This window comes from Phaethon lepturus, unplaced genomic scaffold, assembly GCF_000687285.1.
Source record: "Phaethon lepturus isolate BGI_N335 unplaced genomic scaffold, ASM68728v1 scaffold45053, whole genome shotgun sequence".
NCBI lineage: Eukaryota > Metazoa > Chordata > Aves > Phaethontiformes > Phaethontidae > Phaethon > Phaethon lepturus.
The window spans coordinates 1-15,078 of NW_010532174.1; the positions used below are offsets into that span (position 1 = coordinate 1).

At 36.1% G+C, this 15,078-nt stretch overlaps 1 protein-coding gene across 1 annotated transcript; it reads left to right on the forward strand.

The window, feature by feature from the left end:
* Nucleotides 1-388: 388 nt before the first annotated feature.
* Nucleotides 389-14,131, forward strand: RIOK2 (RIO kinase 2; the record flags this gene model as incomplete). The annotated part of the gene is made up of 9 exons (XM_010284752.1): nt 389-527; nt 1,411-1,527; nt 2,488-2,663; nt 4,208-4,296; nt 6,212-6,403; nt 6,836-6,928; nt 7,863-8,396; nt 9,225-9,321; nt 13,970-14,131. Coding segments are annotated over 9 exons (1,599 nt in total), but the record flags the coding sequence as incomplete, so codon positions are not given.
* Between the last annotated feature and the right edge of the window lie 947 nt (nt 14,132-15,078).

Consider the following 15,078-nt stretch of genomic DNA (forward strand, 5'->3'; position numbering starts at 1 on the left):
GTGGCTCAACATGCATCCGCCCCACATCTCCCTGCTCTCAGCCACCCATAGCTCCATATGACAGTAGGAGTACTAGTGGAAAGACAAACTGAGCCTTAGCTGTGTAAATATGAGAAAGAGTTTGATTTCAGAAAGGTAGAACAGCTCCTTCATCCAATCCTGAGATTGAAATCTAATCCGCCATTCATCTTCTGGCCAGTAGATGTGGAAGTTTCAAGGCAGAATTATACAGAGGATATCAAGGAGCCGTGAACTATCTTAAAAGGTTGGGTTAAGTCATTAAAAAAAAATGCCATCTGTGAAAAGTTATTTAATCTCAAGTGGAATCTGATGTTATTTCATTGTTGAACACAGGGGCTAACAAATCTATTTTTATTTATTCCTTTAGGTGGAAATGGGCATGAAGAACCATGAAATAGTTCCTGCTAGCTTAATTGCTTCCATTGCCAGCCTTAAACATGGTGGCTGTAATAAAATTTTGAGAGAGTTGGTGAAGCACAAACTTCTAGCTTATGAACGAACTAAAAGTGAGTTTGAATTTTGTGTTGGACTCCCTCTCGTTCTGCCCCCAATGCTTCACAGTGATACTTGCAGAAGTACCACAGTTTGGCACGTATGAGCACCCAGAGCACTTACTGGCCTTACCTTCTCTTGGACCTACCCTGGGAATATGGATTTGTGCAGCACCAGATGTTGTAGGTGTCTGCTGAGCTGCTTGAGCCTATAAAGATGGCAGCAGAACAGAGGAACAGTTAACTTTCTTTTTTGCTCAGCGATGACATGAAAAATAAAAGAATCATCAGTTAGGGCAATATTCAAATGCATACAGGAATCAACCCAAATGAGTTACAGTCTTACAGTACGTAAACTGGAGCAGACTACAAAAGCCTTGTACATTTCACTCCCTCAGAAACAGCTACGAAAGTAGTTTGTATTCCCTGTTATGTGACAAGTACTAGCTGTGTAGGCCTTTGCCTGTTTCCTTCAGCCTTTTAGTTGCATCTGGCTTTGCAAGCATACTGTAGGAGTCTTCAGGAAATTCCTATCCTTTTTCTCTCAGTTCTTCAGAGTATTAAGGGTTGCTCTAGATCATTGCAACAATCCCACATCCCTGCTGTGGCTCCTGTGTGTGTATCTTTCAAAATGCTCCTTGGGTTTTTCCAGGCTATTTGAAGTACTGCCATTGCCCCTATTTAAGAGGGGGTAACTGATCTTTGGTCCAGTTGTCAATTTTCATAAAACTTGCAGGAATTTAAACATTGTTATCCTTCTGTCAAGTTGGGCTGATACTAGCCAGCAGGTATTGTGTACTGTAAGCCAAAACAAGAAACAAGACAAAATTGAGATTTATTTTAAATGTAATGTGTACATAATGAGGCATGAAATGTTTTGTATTTTATTCTTACCTAGCTGTCCAGGGTTATCGGTTAACTAATGCAGGATATGATTACCTTGCTTTGAAAACTTTGTCTTCGCAACAAGTCATATACTCTGTTGGAAACCAGATGGGTGTTGGCAAAGAATCAGGTAATTAAAAAAAACAATTTTAATAATTTTTTTTTAAGCAAACACAGCTGTAATGTTGCACATGTTTTGCTAGAAACTAGATAATTTTTCCTCTGGATAGTCATATCAGTCAATCTGTCAAACACCAAGACTGATGGGTCGCTTGTTGAAATGCTATGTGAGGTTTCTGGCTGCATTTGAATATTTCTTTACAAGAGTGTCATTCTGCTTTGACCATTTTGTCTGATTCCTGATTCATTGCTTAAAAAGGTACTTTGCAGGCAGAGGCTGTTTGTCTCATGCTTTGTGAAGAGTTTTGAACCACTTTAGCAAAAAGATAATTTAAGCTTTTTCATCCCACTAAAAACAAGATAGTAAAGTAAAATAGGCACAAAACTATTGGAGTACTATCTTGGTTCCTCTTCTGTTTATGTAGATTGTGAGTTGACACAGCAGGTAGCTAGTGTAATTGAAGAATAAGGGGATTATTGGGGGCAAATAGTAGAAATGAAACATAACCTATTTGTTAACACTGTTTAAACGAAGAGGCTGGTCCCTGGAGTTGTCTGTCCACTCAGTAGAAAGAATGTGGCTCTTCCGGAGTGTGATGAAGAACACCAGAATCTGCCCCAGATTTCTCTCAAGGGTAGCTTATATTTGTTCTTTGCTGTGCAGGTAGCCTGGGGATGTTAACCTGACTATAGGAAACTTAAGATCTCCTACTCTCAAAGACATTTCAGATCGCATCAACATTTCTTCTAATGGGGTGCCATGATCTCTTTAACTAACTTTTTCGTCTTCAGATCTGTAATACACAATACATAAATTTAGCTGTCTTTACTCACTGTAGTAGAACTTGCCATGCCAGAAGCAGTGCTTGTGAGAAGTGAAGTAACAAACTTATCTCTGCACTTTTTCATCAGGTACTAGCTTGTTAGATACCATTTATTTCTTAGATCTATGCCATTATGTGTCTTCTAGATATTTATATTGTTGCAAATGAAGAGGAGCAACGGTTTGCATTGAAATTACATAGGCTTGGAAGAACTTCCTTTCGCAGTCTGAAAAATAAACGCGACTACCACAAGCACAGACACAAAATGTCATGGCTGTATTTATCCCGGCTAGCAGCAATGAAGGAGTTTGCCTATATGAAGGTAGGTGGCCATTCACACAGTATCAGCAATGGTGTAATAGACTGGAAGATAAGTTCTCAGACTGTCTTGAGCAGTTCATATTTGCAGTACTGATAGGATTTGCAGTTTGTTTGGTTTTTTTCCCAATGGACTTGTTTTGTGTGCTTTCCAGTGGCAATACGAAGCTTTGTTATGGAAGTCATGTGGAACAGAAGCAAATGTCCTGAGGGAATTTCAAATTAACATTGTTATTTGTGGATAGATAATTTACGTATCACCAGTTTTGCTGTTTTTTCTTTAAAACTTATTGCATAAGCTTGCAAAAACACATTAAAAAGTAAGGAAGGTTACAGTTACTTCTCAGAACTATTATTTTTTTGTTCAACTGTCTTTTTTTTTTAATTCACTTCTTTATTTTTTAATTTACCATATTTTCAATTGTTGCTGTGCTGTTGAGGGAAATCTTGTGGTCCAGACTGGTGTGCTGATTGAAAAAGGCACACTTTGTTCTATACTGTGGGAAAAGATTTCATTTCCAAGTATATATTGCTACTCCCAGTATTCCAGATTTTTTGTCCTGCTTTAAAAAAATGCAGATGTTATATAGTGATTGAAAATTGAGAGTGGAAAACTAATTATTTATAAAAAACTTTTTCCCTTCTCCTTTGGTGCTATTCAATAGTACTATATACAGTATTTTCTTGTTTCTCTTAAAAAAGCTTTATAGGTTCTACTGGTGGTCTCCACAGAGAGAGAAGGACCTATTATCATCATTTAGAACCTCTTTATTGGTCCAGTTGGTCCAACTCGTAAAGCATTATGTGGTCAGGACTTGTAGGAATATAATTGTGGTGGTCAGTCTTCCTGAAAAGAGAGTTGGGGGAATATTAATTGTTTGCTGAAAAGTGATAATAGGGTAATACTAAGTAACAAAAACTGTCTTTATGTTGTTTTATCTTAGAACTCTTAGAAAAATTCACTGGTAAAAAGAGAATGAACCCATAAAGGAGTTGAGTGAATCAGGTGAATGACTAAATTTGTGTTAGAAAAGGCAAACAGGAGACCTTCAAAATATTATGACCTACATAAATGCTGGTTGTTATTTAAGAATGAACTTTTGTCTTAGAGCACCTGAGTATAGATTGACTGGTCGGGTAGAACTGTATTGGTACCAATTTAGCACGGATTGTTTTCTAATGCCTGACAACCTATTCCCAGTTATCTGCTGTTGATTACATGCGCTAACAGACCATTTATGATTCTGTCATTTTTCCATTCTGTTGTCTTTTTCTTCCAGATGCACAATAATTAAACTGTAGACAACATAGCAGTGCGCTTAGTGTCTAACCTTACAAGTTTTATTTGTCTTTGTGGTGAAAGTTCAAATGGCTGTTATGCAGTCTTCCTTCTTAAGCATGTGATTTGATGTTTCCAGTTAGCATTGAAGTAATGTATGCTGCTTCCACAGTAATATTTATTGCTTATCTTAGACAGGAGTTTGTCAATATATGTAATGTTTTCTTAACTGTTTAATTTTAATTTTTCAAAGTGTTGTCTCTTTCCAGGCTTTGCATGACAGACAATTTCCTGTTCCAAAACCTGTAGACTACAACAGGCATGCAGTTGTTATGGAACTTATTGATGGCTATCCTTTGTAAGTACTGACGCTTGAATTCTTTGTTATAGAAACCCTAAACAATGTTAGGTTCAATAAGGTGACAGGGTTAAGGTTTTTCCTTGTCTCGTGAGTGAATTCAGACTGCACCATGCTGAATAATGCTCTCTGGCCCACACTCACTAGCATTCTACTTAGTTATTGCCTTGCTTCTCTTATCTCTTTACTCAGATAAATTGGGTTTTTTCTTAGTCCAAAGAAACTGGTGAAATTGACTAATTTTTTAAGTAAGGAATGCATCAAAAGAGTGGTGTGACACAAGTTAGTACTGCAACTGTTTTCTATACAGAAATTGCATATTCTGTATGTTATTGGATATATACAATATTTAATATAATATCCTTCCCGTTCTGCACTCCAGTTAGTCATCCTTGCTCTGGTAGTTCAGGTAAGATTATAACTCACTGTTTAAGAACTTCTGCTCTGTTTATGTAGAATACCACGTATAATCTGGTTTTGCTTCTTCAAGGAAGATTACTTTGCTTGAGTTGTTCAACATCTAGAAACATTAAATATCATTGAAGTTTGTATGTGAAGGTATGGTTGGTTTTGTTTGCAAAGCAGAATGCAAAAGGTCTATATACTCGATATAATGTAGAATAACTGTAGGTCCGTATGCAGAGATTTAAAGTGTCTAGTCCTAGAACAAACCAGCCCGTGTTCTTGTATAGTAATTAAGATCTTAAGTGGGCAGTTTAATCAAAAAGGAATTAACCCCAAAGCATAACAGTTGAAGAGTAACACAGAAGAGACTTCATTATACTCTGTCTCCCCACTTTCATTTGTTAAATAGTTCCATCACTCAAGCATCATCACATCCAGCACTCAAGGATACATCCCATCAGGGTTCATGGACTTGTGTATGTCCAGTTTTCTTGAGTGTTCCCTGAATTGATGCTCTTCTCCCAAGGGTGCATTTTCCTTGCTCCAACCCTTACCCCTGGTCCCTGGGACCGGAGATTCCTATCTCAAAAGATACCAGTTAACATGACTTCCAAATTCAAAGAGCAAGTGGGACATTTTATGATACAGACCTGTGGCTATGAGCAGTGTCACCAATTAATTTTGCTATGAATAGGAAAGTGTTCAACATGAGCCTGTTAAAGAGCTTCTGGACTTCCATTGTTTGTTCTTTATATTGTACAAATGATCCATTCTCATAATACTGTAGTGCTGCACTTGGACCAAAATATTCCGCATGATAACTCTTAGATGCTGACCAGTTCTTGACAGTGTATGGTACAATACGGTAAACTGCCTTTTTACTTTCTACTTTTTACTTTTACATCTTATAAAGACCAGATGATTTGTATTTTGCTGGTTAAGGTACTGTGCTTTCTCAGGTATGTGTTCAGGAATGATTTAAGATTTTTTCTTTTGTTTTTTTTCTTTTCCCCTAACTAAGTCTAGAAAATAGGGTTTTGTAAAAGAAAATGTCATGGGGCATTTGAATTTGAATACAGGAAGACCTGGTTCCTACTGGCACCATAAGATTACTTATAAATAGGAGAGACAGGAAAATTTACGGCTCCATTATTTAAATAATGCATCATGACAGTGGTGCCTGATGGGAGACAATGAGCACAATTTGAAATGAGATTTAGCAGGAGACATTTTCTCCCGTTGAAGACAGTGAGGCAGTAGCACAGGGTGCTTGAGGCAGCTGCACAGTCCTTCCCCATCTCTGGAATTTTTCAAGCCTCAACTAGACAAAGCCTTGAGCAATCTGGTTTGATCTCAGAGTTGACTGAGGTTTGAGGAGGGTATTGGACTGGAGACCTGAGGGCACTTTTAACTTGAATTACCCTGGCATTCTGTCATATACTTTGTCTATATTTTTAAATTAAGTCTTTCAAAGTTCAGAATATTTATTTTATTTTGTTTAACTTTCCAGGTGCCAGGTGCACCAAATGGAAGATCCTGCCTCTGTCTACAGTGAATTAATGGATCTAATTGTAAAACTTGCCAGTCATGGTTTGATTCATGGTGATTTCAATGAATTTAATCTTATATTAGATAATGATGACCATATCACTATGATTGATTTCCCTCAGATGATCTCAACATCACATGCAAATGCTGAATGGTAAGTTCAAATTTAAAGATGTTTTCAAAGTAAATCTGGCAAATGCTGATGACAGCAAATAGTCAACCATGACTTTTTTACATAAGCCTGTTTCTGATTCTTTTTCTACCGTTGTTGTCATGCTTTTCCAGTCTAAACAATTCTATGATTCTATGCAGCACAAATAACGTTCCAAACACAGTTTGATTTATTGAGTACAAATGTCTCTTTAGGATAAATATGTAATTAATTGCTTCTCAGAGAGAATGACATTTTGCAGTTAAGAAATGCTTAGAAGTAAACTGCATGCAGTTGTGTCCATAGCCTTTTGTCTGGGGATCACTAATTCTCAAATGAAGTCAGTAAAAGACAAGAAATGTAGGGTAAGGTTTGTCATTGCAGTAGACTTCATTACCTTTATTTTGTGTCTGTACAATTCCGTATTTTTTACAGGTATTTTGACAGGGATGTTAACTGTATTAAGGAGTTCTTTAAGAAACGCTTCAACTATGAGAGTGAGCTCTTCCCAGCATTCAAAGACATCAGGTAAAAACTGCCAGATGAATTTGAGTTCTCCTATTTATGGTATTTGTGTTGGTTTTGTGAGAAAAATCGGTGCCTGTGAGAGATACTTGTAGGAAAAATGAAGAAAATAGGCCCAACTATGCAGTTTTAAATTATGTTTTTGTCATTCCTATTGTGTTTTCTTCAACTGAAGTTACTGTAAGTGGTTGCGAAAAGCTGAAGTGTGCTTTAAAATCCACGGCTGCCTCCTTTGCCTTTCCTCCTGCAGCTAAGGAAGAGAGATCAAGCTGAAAGTTTGAACCAAATGGTAAATAACTAGTAAATCTTAACAGTGATGCAGAATCCCACTTCTCAAAGCCTGTTTGACAGTTCTAGTATACTGAGGATTAATTAGGGCTTCAATTTTAGATTTATTTTAAAATGCCAGTAAATATGGGGATTGCATCTTCAAACACATTGAAAATTTTCATCCTAATGTCTTTTGTCCCTTTCAAAAAGTAAAGTAATTTTCCACGTATTTTAAGACTGAAACTGTTGCAATGAAAAGGGTTTTCTTTCATTCTGAACGATTTTCCAGAGGGGTACCACACCTGAATCAGTCTCTGTGTGTCAGTGTACTGTTTATTCTTCTGTTCACTTAAACATAAATTGAACTTAAAGCTAAATTGTTTTCCTGCTAAAATAAAATAATTTCCTGTAAATAAACAAACAAACAAATAAATGCTGGTTATGGAGGTGGAATCATCTTCTGTAAAAGTTTGCTTCTTTTAGGTCTTTACTTGACCTGAAGCTCAGCGCTATAATGTGGTGTTCTCTGTGTTTCAGCAGAATATATCCTCTTTGTTAATGGTATGGATAATTATAGTCTAGCTTGGTTAGTATTTTTAATCCAAGATGTGGCATATTGGTAGCTTGGTGATTTAGCATATTAAAAGAAAACATACTTCTTTCACAGGAGACAGTGTTCTCTTGATAGAGAGATTGCTGCCAGCGGCTGTACAAAAGAAATCCTGGAAGATGGTGAACTGCTTTACCCACCAGGTTCTGATGAGGATGATAATACAACAGAGGTATCAGAATTTGTAGAAGATGCTGAGAATAAGCTCAACTTCTTCAGCAAAGATAAAGAAAACAATGCAGGCTTCATTTATGAAGTGGGTGATTTCTCTGAAAGCAGAACCTCCAGCAACTTTATGTGTAGCAATGAAGAGGCTGATACAACTGGAAGTAGTGAAAATACACAAAGGTTGAATATGTCAAAGTTGAGTTCAGCCTTAGAAAAAGTTGAAGAGCAAGCTATGCTGTGGAAGTCCAGTGAAGATGCAGAGAGTTCTGCAGTTGCTTTTTTTAAGGGCAAAAGCGTAACTGAAAATGCTGCTGAAGTCAAAAATCGGGCAGGTCAAGGAGGGTGCTGTAATGATAAGAATGAAGACAAATGCCCTGATCTGATTGACTTGTCAACTTTAAATGAGAAATTCAGGCATTACAGGTAATATAATAGTATTAATAATATTGTTATAGGTAACCTGTTGATTGGTACTACATACATAATGCTTCATATGTAATTTGTGACAGATCAGTTGTCCAGCTGTGTAGTAGTATAAGTGGGAGAACATGTCTTGGATTTAATTCATAGACCAACTTATTTTCTATGGTGGAATTTTTTTCCCCTTTTTCTTTATTTCAGTTAATAATGGTAGTGAAAGAGTTCTTGATCTTGAAATACTGCTTCTAAATAACTTGTGAATAAGTTCGTAGTGTGAATGCTCTGTCTCAAAACCAAATTATTGTGCTGCTCACTCAGATGAAGTTAGCACGACCAAGCTGCTTGGAATGTATTATTCAAATGTACTGTACTGTGTGTTTTTAATTCCTTTCCTGACATACTTAGAAGTTGCTGCTTACCTGTAGGCTGTCCCCTTGTACATGAAATTCTAAGTCTGAGTTTGCCAGCCCACCATGTACCTGGATGCATATACCAAGCTCACACTCATCCTCATCTGCTTTTGCTTTTTAGCTAAATGACTTGTCAAAACATTGTGCAGAATCTGAAATTTATTTTTTTTAGTGTTCTGAAGCTTTTTTTCATGTGCTTGGTATACCTGTGGCTACTGTGCAACGAATTCTTCTTTTCATAAAATGCCTATTTTGAACAACTCGCGTTAATATTTAAAATACGAATGTTTTGTAGTACTTCCATGTTCTGTTGGGAGTTTTCAGATTGTATCTCAAAAAGTTAGGGCTAAAACATGATGCTCATAAACGCAAAGGATGTTTATCATGCTAGTGGAATAAAACATTGATATATGTATTTTAGAAATGAAGAGAGTATCGTTCATATTGCTGAGCCCAGAACAAGGACTGTAAGTATCACATCAGTCAGAAGTTTTGGAAGCTGTTCAACCTTTCCGGCGGTAAATATTATTGTTATTATGTTATTGTCTAGTTTACTGTCAGGCCGTGTTAAATTGTACATAGCTGTTAGTACTTATTTGTAAAGATGTTCTCTAGCATTAATTATCTTTAAAGAAACTGTTACCGTGTACCTCTCTGGTGTGCATTTCCATGCCTACAGAAAAACAGGACTGGTACTTCTGTAATTGTTTACAGGGAATGATTTCCAGCGCTTCCCTTCATGTATTGCTCTTTGCTCTTTCACCAAAGCTCTACATCAGCATGAAGAACTCTCATTTAGCCAGTAACAGGCTAATGGGCTAATGCAGGTTAACGTGTGTTAATTCACTAACATATAATCAGTTCATTAATTTCTGTTGCTAGCCACAATTAATATTTTTTATTTTAAAAGTGGATGCTTGAGTCAAGATTTAGTTTGGCCATTTTCAGCTGTCATCTTAGAGATTTCTCCACACTCTTGTCTGAAACATTTATATGACCTCACTTCAGTAGTGATTTCTTCAGCATTACGCATTTATTTGACTTTCTGCATTATATGAACCAGAACATTTTACAGCAGAGTTTAACATCTTTTTCTTCAACCCCAGTCTCTACACTAGTCAGTACGGCTACCCCTCTCACATTTTTTAAATTGCATTTTCATTTTAAAGGGAAGCAATTCCAGTGTTCTTTATTAGTTATAAAGTATTCTTGTACAAAACAGGAAGAAACTTCTTTCAGCTGACAGATGATCCATGAGGTATTTTTTCCATTAGGTCAGGCTACATACTTGCCATTGTAAATATGGGTACCTATGTTCAGTCTTATTTTCATTTGCAGCTGGGAGCAGAAGATCTGGAAAACATAGTTTGGGGAAGATGTTACTGTAGTTTCAGCTCTTTCATGACATGTACCAAAAGTAAATATATACTTTTTCAATTTGTGTCTTTCAAAGCATTTCTATTGGCTAATTGGAGTATTAGTCCTAGAAATACTATATCTGAAACCTTGAGTGCTGGCAAGAGTGATTTTTTTTTCTTTTTTTTTTTTTTTTTTTCTTAGATTAGACTTGATCTTCTTCAGTTACAGTCTTTTCAGTCTGCTACTTACTGTTTAAGTACTTTTCTAACAAAAGCTTTGCTACTGTCATATCAAATGATATGTTATTGTGTGGAGCAGCCTTGTTTTACACAAGGTGCCTGTCAGTGGCTATAATCTTCACAGAATAGTTGGCTGCTTTACTCTTTCATTTTTGGATGGGTTTTTTTAAGGTAAGTATTTTAAAGATAGACCAATAACCAATAAAGTTACATGTGTAAATAAACATTAAGGAACAGCATGTTTGCATCTTGTCTGAGACAGTTTTTTACAGGACTTCATGCTAGGAGAAAAAAACAACTTCGATCTTTGTCATCACAGCTTTTATTCTAGGGGATGGCATTGTATCTTCTTAAGGAGACAAAGGATTAAGTTAAAATTATGTGATGAAGTAAAGAAGAGCTGGGGTGACCTAGCAGGAATTCCCTAGCTTCTGGTCCATGCAATTTTTTTTTTATTTCTTTTTTTTTCTCCCCTTTTCTTCTGAGTTTGCTAATTCAAGAGTGCAGAATTTAAATAAAAATAAATTTTAAAAATCAGTGCTACTAAGTCCTGTAAAGGAAATTACTTGAAATTGTACTGCTGTATACCACTTGGTGGTAGCAGTAGTCATTACATAGCTGTAGAAACCTTTTTGAGTGTTTACAGGATGTATGATTATTCTATAGGCAGACACAAAAAAGTTGTTACAAATATGTAAATGGCATTTACATACCTAATCTTCTGTTCTAAAAGAAAGACAAGAGCACTTTAGTGGAAAAGTTTTCAAGAGATTCAGCCACCTAAATAACTTTATCCTGCACCAATTTACCTTGCATAATGTTTTCACTTACATGCTTTTATGCTGAGTAAAATAACATTTCTGCCCATTGCTGAATCTAATTTTTAGAGTGTTAGAGCTAAAGAAACGATAGGTATAATGAGCTATTTGTAACATAAGAAAATCGTTACAAAACTGAAAATGTGAAATAATGGCACTGCAGTAAGATCTACTGGGCTGCTTAAAGCTGATGCCTCTTACTGCTTCTAGCATTTATCTGTTGTTTATGCAGCTTGCTTTCTGTTCAGTGGAGAAAATATATTAAAACAAGCAGATTTTTAAATTGATCATATAAACGATACTGCCATTGTTTATATAGCAGTAGGTTGCAGTCATGACTTGGAGACTGTGCCAAAAAGAGAAAGCATCATGAATTTTGGAAGATCAGCTATTCTGGAGGAAGTAAGATATCTTCCTGTGCTTGTATGAACCTTTATATGCCCTGATATAATTTAATTAGAAGAAACAATGTGAATGATCAAAAATTGAATAATAAAATGTAAATCTGTTTACTGTAAAACATTTCTTAGTATTTGCTCACATTTAGGTTATGATGACGGAAAGATTAGAGAGTCTTTCTACTATGTCCTATGCTTGAGCAATAGAATTTGGTGAATTTACACGATGTTTAGATGTCAAAGACTTCTGGTATCCATCCTGCAAAATTTCTTGTAGCAAATTTTTATAACCTAGTCATCTGTCCTGGACCAGACTGGGAGAAGTAGAGAAGCCTACTTTCAGGGTTCTGCCTATAGAAAACACAGAATGACAGATGCTTTGTTGGCAAAAGAAGAACATCAGTGCAACAGTTTTGATTAGTTCTGTTCAGTTTTTCTTCATGTTTATTTTTAAAGAGAACCTACAACTTTTATTTCCATAGAGCTCATGGTTAAATACTGACTGCTGTTAAGCACCCAAAGAAAGAAGAACACATCACACGCAACTGTTTTTTTTAATCCACATTTTGGCAGTCAGCCTGCATGTGACATAGGAAACTGCTGTTCCTGATGAAACCAGGATTGAGAACTGGATTTATTGACTACCTTGTGTTTTGTTACTTTAGTTGTATTAGTCACAGCAATTCTTAAAGAGCATAACTTGCCAAAATCATGCTTTCTGGTTCCTGATTTACTGCCCACCAACTTAGCTTCACTGTAGCATATGAAGTAGTAAGCAATCAAGAAAGCACAACAAGGCAACTGAAGTCGGGGTACATGTGAAGGAAATGTAATTAGACGGATATTTTTCCTCTTGTCCAGTTACTTGGACATCAGCAGATATTTTATTAAGGGCAGATTTATCGCTTGATATGACTTTTTTTTAATGCTTTATTAATTTGAATAAAAATAAAACACTCCTTTGGGATTTCCAACAAGATATGATACTGTCATGATGAAATAGTTAGAGAGATGAAAATAATTTGATTTCTCTTTTTCTTCCAACACAAGGTATGTAAGTATGCACTCAAAATCAGTGCAGCAGCTTGAGCTGGGGTGATTTTCCAAATGACAAAACGTCAGCCATAGTCTATTAAATCATGGCTTCGTTTTTTATTATGGATATCTATATATCCATAACATGGATATATATGGAAATTGCCAACATAACGGAGAGCACAACTCAAAATGAAAACATAGGTATAAATAACAGGTGAAATTTCATGAAACTACTGCAGTTTTATGGCAATAACAGTCACTGTTGCTGTGTCAGTACTTTTGCTGTAGAGGCATGAGACAATCCTGACCTTGTGAATCTTTAACAGAGTGCCTCACAACAGGAGAAGACTGGAAGAGGAATTGTAAACTACTCCCGACTGCCTGCCTTTTTTAGCCACACTTGTGGTAAAGAGTTGTTGTTTTTCATTAGAATCATACTCAGATCTTTGTCATCCAAACTTTAGAAAAACCAGGGTGCTAATAAAATAGGCACAAACCAAATAATTACTGCAGAACATTAAATGTTCTATTGGTCCTTTTCTTTTTTTCTTTTTTTAACTTAAAAGACATTTGCCTAATCTTCAAGCATCGAATGTTAGCATCGCTTACATTTTTGTAGAAGTCATATGTTTTGCACCAAGAAGTACTGGTCCTTTATGATCCATGTAAAAAAGACACTGAAACTCTGTAAGGTATGATTTTAAATGCTATTTATTGGAGGTAAGACTATCAGAAGAGTATAGTATAAACTATATGCTATATATAGCATAATCCCCCACCCCTTTAGATGCTGGGAGGCCTGAGGGCGTAGCATTGAACAGGACTCCAGTACACATGCTGCATTCCAGGTAGACTTTGTCCATAGCAGAGAATCTCTATTTTCAGTCAGTTGAGCTATTTTAATTATTTTCTTACCAGGAAACAACTCTGTTCACCCTTTCTACAGTCCAGCTGAACTGATATGCATGTGAGAACTTCTTGCTGCACGTTTAGGTAAAGACAGGGCCACACAGGACACCTGGTTTCCGGTACTGAGCAGGAGCTGGCTTAGTTTATCCTACTGCCAACAGATCAGCACAGCACAGCACAGGCACGAAGACAGCCCTGCACATGCAGCTTAGTGCAACACAGCACAGACCTGGGCTTACTCCTGTTAACTGTTGTGCACATCACTGACTTCTCAATGTACAGAGGTCTTCAGATTAGGATCATCCGTGTTCGTGTTGGTACTGAAAATGCAGTATCATTGTGCCATGTCTTCATACTAAATGACCTTCAAAAAGTTCTGATACTGAATTGTTTGTTTATTTGTAGGAACTGGTGAAACAGAAGATAAAACGTCAACTGACCAAACGTCAAAAGTCTGCTCTGAGGCAACGGCTGCAAAAAGGAGAGGCAAATATTTATACCAAACAACGTCGAGAAAATATGCACAACATTAAGTCAAGCTTGGATGCAGCTAGTTTCTGGGGATAATTTATTAAAGCTCCCGTGGAACATCAGAAAACTCATAATGTGTGCAGTTGAAAGAATTATGCTAATAACCAATAATCCTTTTATATAGTGGAGCAGTCTCTTCTATACAACCGAATGTTTTTTCTGGAAGTTAACCTTATTTTGGTTCCTGTGATTTTGATTGGGGGATTTTATTTTGTGTTTCTGGTTAAAACTGTTAACTGTAATTTAAATTAAATGCATATTACCAGCTAAGATCATTTAACTGCACTGATTTCCAGCAGTGTCTTGTAAATCGATTGTACTGTATTTGTATAGATTAAAGATCTGTTGTGCAGAGGATTCCTCTTAAGAAGGAAGGAAGGGAAATTTTAAAAAACAACTTCTGCAACTACATGAAATTTATTTTTAGAATGTTGCCTTCATGTTACAAACAGATACTTGTTTGGTTAATTAAAAATCACAAATAGGAACCTGATAACAGTTAGTACTTTAAGATTTCTTTTGTATCTGTACAAACATAAGCAATCCATATGATGAATTAACATTCTTTGAAGCCAGTTATTCACACTTATTTTTTCCTTCACTCCAAGATGTCCCTTACAAATCATGGACAGAAAAACATGTAATAATAAGAGTGTTGTACAGACCTGGCAAGCACTCAGATTTTTAATGTGCCTGTGCAGTTACCAATAGATTTAGTTGCTTTGTGTCTAATAACTTACATAAAGTGATGAGGATTCTGGAACCTCTCTTTTCAAAAATATTACCATAACTTTTACTATGCTATCTCCTTGGGTTCTGAAGACCTAGGAGAAAAACAAGTATCTTTAATTTTTTTTAATTATTTTAAGCAAGATATGTCTAGTAATAAAATTAAATTACGCTTGTATTTAAAAACACATAATAGGGACTGAAGTGTTTGTGAAAAGTGAAGTGAGAGAGAGCATTTGAAATGTTTCTCTGTT